Genomic DNA, 8,325 nt, shown 5'->3' with positions numbered 1-8,325 from the left:
CTTTTCTTCCTACGAGTGGTTCCTCTCTTACATCCCCATACGCTCCTCCCCCACAGGATTAATGGTTCAGTTTCATGTGTCCTTTAGTGGTGTTTACTTAAAATACCAAGTCTTTGAAACTTGAACTGTAAAGATCAATCAATTCCCATTTTAGGACTTCTGTACAAACTCACTTTCTTCTCATTTGTCGATCTTTGAACATACCATAGTAGTTTAACCATTGGAAGCAGAAACCCATTTCAGAACTCTAGCCATGAAAGCTTTTAGCGTACTCTTTCTGCAACTACTTTTCTTTGCTTGTGTAATTGCAGACACTAGTTTCCTCTACAATGGCTTTCACAACATAAATTTGAGCTTATATGGAGCATCATACATTAAACCCGATGGAATCTTATCAGTGATCAGTTATTCACCAAAGAACATTGGCCATGCATTCTATCCTTCTCCCCTGCAATTGAAGAGAAACAAATCAAATACCTCTTCTCCTACTGTCTCCTTTAGTACCACATTTGTTTTCTCCATTTCACCCATGTATCCAAAGATTGGAGGCCATGGCCTAGCTTTTATTCTCTCGTCCACTAAAGATCCTCAAGACTGTCTACCTAACCAGTACTTAGGCCTCCCAAATGATACAAGCATTGCTAAGTTCTCAACCCGTCTGCTCGCAGTCGAATTCGATGTTGTTCAGAACATCGAACTAAGCGACATCAACGATAACCATGTCGGTATTGATATAAATAGCTTGGTCTCTAATGTGTCTGTACCTGCAACTTATTTCAGTGGGAGTGGTTCTAACCAAACCCATTCGATTGATCTCAAAAGTGGAGTACCAATTACAGCATGGATTGAGTATAGTGATAAGGAGAACTTGATGAATGTTGCAATCTCTCCTTTTGGTATCCCAAAGCCTGATAGGCCTTTGATTTCTTTCCCCCTTGACCTCTCATCAATCATAGACGAGTACATGTATGTAGGCTTTTCTGCTTCCACTGGTCTGCTTTTTGCAGAACATAATGTCTTGGGTTGGAGCTTCAGGATTGATGGGAGAGCTGATGATTTGGATCCCTCAAAGCTTCCGTCTCTTGTGAAAGAAAACAAGGCAAAGAAGATGTTGCATAGAAAGGGCCTTGCAATAGGGGTTAGTCTGGTTTTAGTCAGTCTGGTTCTGTTGATTATCTCTGGTGCAATTCAGGTAGTTCGAAGGCCAAAGCTTGAGGATGAGCTGTTAGAAGAATGGGAAATTGAGTATGGAGCACACAGATTCGAATACTCGGAGCTCCTCAAAGCGACATGCGAGTTTGGAGAAAGAAACCTAATCGGGAGAGGAGGATTTGGATGTGTTTACAAGGGAGTGATTCCAAGTACAGGTCTTGAAGTGGCAATCAAGAAGGTTTCTCATGATTCAAGGCAAGGGATGAAAGAATTTGTTGCAGAGATTACTAGCATGGGAAGGCTTAGGCACAGGAATCTGGTGCAGCTACATGGATGGTGCAGAAAGAACAATGAACTCCTCCTTGTTTATGATTATGTTCCAAATGGGAGTCTAGACAAGCTAGTATTCCATTCCTCAAAGGAAATTCTAACTTGGGACCAGAGATTGAAGATCTTGATTGGTGTTGGACAAGCCTTGTTGTATCTCCATGAAGAATGTGATCAGAAGGTAGTTCACAGGGATGTGAAGTCAAGCAATGTATTAATAGATGCAGACCTGAATGCCAAGCTTGGAGACTTTGGTCTCTCAAGAATATATGATCATGGCATCAATCCTCAGACAACCTATGTTGTTGGGACACTTGGGTACCTTGCTCCAGAGCTCACTAGGACTGGGAAGGCCACAACAAGCACAGATGTGTATAGCTATGGTGCTTTTATGCTGGAGGTGGCTTGTGGGAGGAGACCCATTGAGCCAGAGAAGAATGAACAAGAGCTGGTGTTGGTGGATTGGGTCAGAGAACTACATTCTCAAGAAGAGATCCTAAGAGGCATTGACCCATTGTTGGATTTCTACAACCCAGAGGAGGCAGGGCTTGTGCTTAGTCTTGGTTTGCTTTGTTCCCATCCTCTTCCTCACTGCAGGCCAAGTATGAGAAGGGTTGTGCAGTTTCTGTTAGGGGATGCCATTCTGCCTCCTCTACCCCCTGATGTCCACCTTGATGAGATTCCTGGTTTGGTTCTTGAGTCATCAGATGCTTACCCTAATTTCTCTGATTCTTCATTTTTCAGAATGATGACCTCTTTTAACAATCTCAAGCTTGGACAAGAATAGTGTTGGACAGGTTTCTTAGAGTAACTTTCTGAAGTAGAAGAATTTGGTAACAACATTGATTTCAATTATTGGCCAATGATCGTGTTAGAAATGAAAACCCTATATATTGATGCATTTGTTGATCGATAGAGATTGTAACTGTAAATGTATGTATTCCAATCTGTGTTTTTGAGTATCGAGTGCATAGTATATGTAGCCAATTTTTTTCTATAATTACATACAAACAAATCTTCTCTTTTTCTAGTAGGGTTTAGAGAAACAAAAAATTCTTAGCTCACAAGTGGATTCAATGTTCAACTATCAACCAACAGACTTGAAACTAACCTTCTCAATCTTTGGCTTTGTGATAGTCGTTAAAACATCATTCCAACCTGAGAGCTGTTTCTCATTCTAGCCATGAAAGCTTTTGGAGTCTTTCTGCAACTCTATTTCTTTTCTTTGTGTTCGTAATTCCAGAGCCCAGTTTTGTCTATAATGTAACAACTTGATTCTTCAAAGATCATAATCTATACATGATGCTACCCTTCTCCAGTGAGGTTAATTCAAACACTTCTCCTCTCGTCTCCTTCAGTACCACATTTGTGTTCTCCATTATTCCCAATCTTCCAGATCTGTTTCTCTATTTAATCAGTATTTGGGCCTAAAAAATGCCGATCGATCCAGCCCATTCTAAAAACTCTTGTTTTCAGCCCGCGTGATGTTACCGGAACTGTATCCGTTCCGGTCTGCCCCTAGTGGCTCGGGTCGGGCATGGTATATATGACTATTTATGGGTCAAGGTTTGGGTTTGGCATTTGAAAAACCTAGGGTACTCGTCCCCGTACTTTTATCTGCTCCATTTCCTGCCCGCTCAATTTTCCCAAGTTCCTCTAATAGAGGGGGTGGACCCCACCTGTGCAGTGTGTTTGAGCAGGGGTAGGGTAGTCATTTCCACCCCCCTTTAGTAAAGGAACTTGGGGAAATAGACCTGCCGAGGAAATGAAGCAGATAAAGGTCCCCCGTCCCTGATGCACATGCTTTCCCAGCCACTAAATAATTAGGGTCCATAGTAGAGCCCAATTCATACATGGGTGGGTTCCCATGATTCAATATCTGGGCTGCTTCCCATTCCCCATCTTTTATTACTAACTGCTTGACCTGTAGCATGCAAAATTGCCCATCTATATTTGGCGATTATGCAGGTTTTGGGCTACATCTTCCAACTTGGGAGCCCTAATCTGCACCTTAAATGTGCAGGGAAGGAAATTCCAAATCAAACTTAGGTAAAACCAATGTTTTTAAAAATGTTTTTGCATTCGCGGCGATTAGGGGTTCCATTCGATGCCCTTTTTTAGGGATAATCATCCGATGATCTTGAACATCTCGGACGGCCATCCCAATGTCAGTTGCAAACACTGGTCATGGCTCATGTCCTCTTAAAAGACAATACGATTGATCATCATCACCATCATCACAAATAAAGAAAATTTTACTCGAAGAGAGAATTTCTTAATTCACAGGTTATGGTGGTTAGATGGGACTTTTCAGACTTCTTACAATAGGAATGGCTGGCTAGATTCTCTTCACCCCATGGTGAAGAAAAACTCTCTTTTTATCACTATATATGATGATGCTTTCTAATATTGGCTGTTACAGGTACCCTACAAACAAGAGACTTTTCATGGACAAGGGCTTGGATTCCCCTTGGTAAGTTAAATGACAACAATATTATTTGAGCTATCAAATCATTTTGGGCCACTACTTAAATCTTTGGTTCATCATCAAACATTCCCTAAAACAAGAAAAAGGACTAAAAGACAATTAATGTGATCTAGCTACCCTTAATCAAGTTGGATGCTTTACTCCATTGCTCTTTTGTCAGTAACTTATGGGAGATATATATACTTCAACCAATGTCAACAGATTGACTTATTAGTGCTTAAATTTTTGTCAAACCCCATATAACCCTTCTTTGTGTACAATGTAAAGTTACAAAACCCTATTGTGTCAATAATTACACTCTTCCAAAAAGCAAAAATTAATGGCAAACATGTTAATAATGGCTATGACTTTATAGCTCTTATAAATGTCAAAACTTTAGGTCCTACTCATACCTAAATCTCAAAACCCTAATTATGTTTAAAACAGAACAGTAGAAATTGATTTTACGTGTGACCCTCCAATCAAATTCATGAAGAGATTATAAGATTTAAAAAATGGAAAACAAAATTCAATCATTTACTTGCCACTCATTCCTCACTTGTGTAGTGTGAATGGGATACCCCAGCTTGAAAGTGCTTTTGCAATTATAGAGATATTATCTTGCAAAACCAAAGGCAGGTAAGAAATGTTAAAAAGTTACTCAATTACATGGGGTAGATTTCAGAGTTTAGTTTAAATTTGAGGTGGGGTTAACTTTAACTTCGCATATTTCGACTTTTAAAAAGGGAGAAAAACTTTACACGTTATTATATGGGTGAATTATTTTGTGCACCACCTATGTTGCGAGCCTTTTCAACATAATCCAAATATCTGGCATGTGGCAAATCAAATGGGGTCTAGATTGTCAATTTTCAGATCAAATAGAGATTTAAATAAGTCTGAGACCATGGGAGCAGAGTGCATAGTAGTGGTCAGAGCGCCATGGGTATTTGATTAATGAGTTTGAAATTTGGCACATGGTTAATACATACTATGTCTTCTCCGTTAGAATCCCAAAATTAGGAAAATGGCAAGCAAGGAGGACGTCGTGTAAGGCCAAAGTCAGCGCCAGGATGTGGGGTATTTTAAGTGCAAATGTGTAGATAGGAAGTAACTAAAACTACAAAGATATAATTTTTGTTGGATAGAAAACTCTTGAAATGAGTTACAAGGTGAGTATGTTGAAGCTTATTAGTCAATGGACTTTAGTTTTGAGATCCCACTAAAAAATCAAGGGTAAATTACACGTCATCTCACGGTTTTCAAATAAAACTCAGATCACCTTCTGGTTTTTGAAAAAACTCAAATCACTCCCTGATTTAGACCCCAATATGACAAATTAGTCCCTATCGTTAGTTTTGTGCTGTTAAGTGATGATGTCAATCAATTAAATAAACTTTAATCTCTAAACTAGCCTTGACATCCAAACATAGATTTTGAAGGGTAGCATTGTAAATTTAATTCTAATGTTTTAGTACAAGGGTCAAATAGTCATTTCACATCAATAACTAACAGCAGACTAACACCGTGACTGTAGAGGGGGTGATTTGAATTTTTTCAAAATCCAAGGAGTGATCTAAGTTTCGTTTGAAATTTAAGGGGTAATGTATAATTTACCCAAAAATCAAATACGTTTAACATGAAACAAGAAGATTTCAAATCTATTTCTCTCTTTCATTTTCGCCAAAACAACTAAACCCAGTCTAAAAAATAACTGAAATATTCAAATGAAGAATTTCAAGTGAACCAATTAGTGTGTCATTCGGACCAAAAAATTAAAAAACGAAATATTTTTCAACTTCGGACTAACCAAAACAAATTTGATAGCTACGGTTTCTGGGCCCAAAGGCCCCAAGCTTGACCAAATTGTTAGCGGAAGAAAAATTAATTAAACCAATTTTGTATTAGTTGGATAGTTCAAATAAATTTACCTGATGAAGTAAGAAGTCAATATTTTAATGACTTAACAATTATAACCTTATAGGTCTACTTCTAGGGGTTTACCAACTAAAATAACTTATTTACTTGATCAATCCTGGTTTTGACCTATAGTTAGGTCAAGATCAATCCAAATTGTATCACTAATAGTCCTGGGTGTCAATCGGGCGTCTCCATTTTTTCAGTTTTGGTGTGAGTTTCAAGGAAACTAAACCGAACCAATAAGGATTTTTTGGTTCGAATTAGTTTCAGTTTGTGTTATCAGGTTCAACACAGTTTGATTTGGTTTGAGAACTGGGTATGGATTGGCTTCCGATAGGGATTAGGTAGGGTTCGTAGGGTTAGTGGTTGGTTTTGGTTTGGTTCGGTCCTATCAATCGTACTAATCGAAAACCATCAATTTAGCCTGAGCTGAGCCGGACGCAAAATATTGATCCGATCAAACTTCTTGGACCTTGATCTTAGATTTCTCGACGAATCCCTTCCTTTCCATTTTATTCAATTGTTGACAACTCACCATTTACTGTTGATTAAAAGTAGAGAGAGACACAAGTTTGGAAGCCATAAAAAAGATAGAAAAAATGTTATTAAAAAAAGGGAACTAAAAAAAATGAACTTCAGAGGAGAGAGAAAGACACAAGTTACTCATTATGAGACTGGAACCAATGAGAAGATGCCTAAAGGCATTGATTGAGGGATTTTTCATTTTGTAGGGAAGCGAGGTGGTCATTTCAGGGGGCAGTGTCTGGGCACAGGGACCACTCTATCAATCAGCGTTCTTTTTTCCTTTTATTTTATTATGTTTCTTTTTTTCTTTTCTTGACATTCAAACATAGACATAGCGTGAGGAAAAATGTTTTCCTCCACCATAGGTAAGGACAACCGTCGATCTGACAGTTATTTTATTTTGGCAATGATGTGGCAGTTATTGATACTCCTCCCTTATGGGATGAAAGTTCGAAAATACTCCTACCTTCGTTATATTCCTCATTCCACCCCCTATGCCCGTAATGAAAAAATGTTTTCTTTGCTGATTGTTGTGCGTGAAGGGAAACTGCCTTCTTTTGTTTATGTGCACATTAAGGTTAGTAATCTGAGTTGAAATAACACCTTCTAGATTTTTTCTTCAATATATAGGGCAAGAGATCGATGCTTGGTCATCCGCCGTGTACTAGCGCGGGGGCCAATGAGAGCGCACGTAAGAGCATCAACATGGATGTATTTTTTTTATTCTAAAAGGAATTGCTCGGTAATTTTACTCATTGATGTGTTTAGGCGTAGGAGTCACACGACCAAACAATGTTTTTCTCACCCGCGCATATAAGGCTGACGTTCTCTATACCGCAGCACAAGCTGCACCCAGACACATGGACTGGGTATTCTGCCATTCAAGGGGTGAGACGATCATTTCACCTACCCCCATGTGTCTGGGTATAGCCTGCACCCTGTCATAGAAAACATTTAACCATATATATATATATATATATATGTACACACACATTATCGGACAGAGTTTTTTTCCCATGTGTATATATATATATATATTTCTTATCCATTACATTTCATGGGAGGAGAGAGATTTAATTGAGCCTTTGATCAACATCCCTTCAGATAGGGAGAGAGAAAAAAAAATTAGGAGGAGGGGGGGTTTAAATAAAAAGAGATTTGATTGAGCCTTCAATCAACATCGAGAGAGAGAGAAAGAATGATTAGATTGAGCCTTTAATCAACATCGAGAGAGAGAGATAGATTGATTTGTTGAAGCTTGATCAACATCTCTTCTTCTTTTTCCTAAATTTAGACTAAAAAAAAAAGCTGACTTCAGTGACATAAAAGAAAATTATTGAGGAATCTTTTTTGTGTAGGAGAGATGAGAGGAAGTCTATAGGTGGTTTTAGGGTCATCAATGGCACTGGGAATCTGGGATGGGATGTTTAATTTATGTCACTCCAGCAGATACCAGCTGAGGAAGATAAATTAAACATCCTGGATCGATCTTCATGTTCATATATGCAGCCAGCAGGTCACATGATATATATATATATATATATATATATATATATATATATGTATATATATAGAGAGAGAGAGAGAGAGAGCTCATTAATACTGTAGATATGTCACGTACTAGTACTATTGATTGATACCTCTTGATGATGATCGAGTCCGCGACACAGAGGTATGATGATGATTTTAAATTCACGAGAGAGTGAGAGAGAGAGAGAGAGAGAGAGAGAAAAAAAAGGAAGGGAGGGTTGTTTCAGTAAATTGGCAGTTTACTTGGACCGTAGCAGCTGATTCTTTCTCAAGATAAGGTCAGGTAAAGAGAGAAGGGGTCGTGGGGTTATGATTATAGAAGAATAAGCACTGTTGATTGATATCTTTGTTGGTCGTTGAAGGGAATGGAATGGAATGGAATGTACAGAGAGCAGAGAAAAGAA

The 8,325-nt window shown here is 38.5% G+C and overlaps 1 protein-coding gene across 1 annotated transcript; it reads left to right on the top strand.

Annotated features, from left to right (window-relative positions):
- Positions 1 to 218: 218 nt before the first annotated feature.
- LOC122647871 (L-type lectin-domain containing receptor kinase IV.2-like) lies at positions 219 to 2,266 on the top strand. The gene has a single exon (XM_043841178.1). The coding sequence runs from the start codon at positions 254 to 256 to the stop codon at positions 2,264 to 2,266; it is 2,013 nt and encodes a 670-aa protein (XP_043697113.1). The 5' UTR covers positions 219 to 253.
- Positions 2,267 to 8,325: the final 6,059 nt, after the last annotated feature.

The sequence above is a fragment of the Telopea speciosissima genome, unplaced genomic scaffold, assembly GCF_018873765.1.
Source record: "Telopea speciosissima isolate NSW1024214 ecotype Mountain lineage unplaced genomic scaffold, Tspe_v1 Tspe_v1.0253, whole genome shotgun sequence".
NCBI lineage: Eukaryota > Viridiplantae > Streptophyta > Magnoliopsida > Proteales > Proteaceae > Telopea > Telopea speciosissima.
This window is presented reverse-complemented; position numbering and strand designations above follow the sequence as displayed.

Bases quoted from the DNA above. Each gene is read 5' to 3' on its own strand.
- LOC122647871 (XM_043841178.1), top strand. From the start codon at position 254: ATGAAAGCTTTTAGCGTACTCTTTCTGCAACTACTTTTCTTTGCTTGT.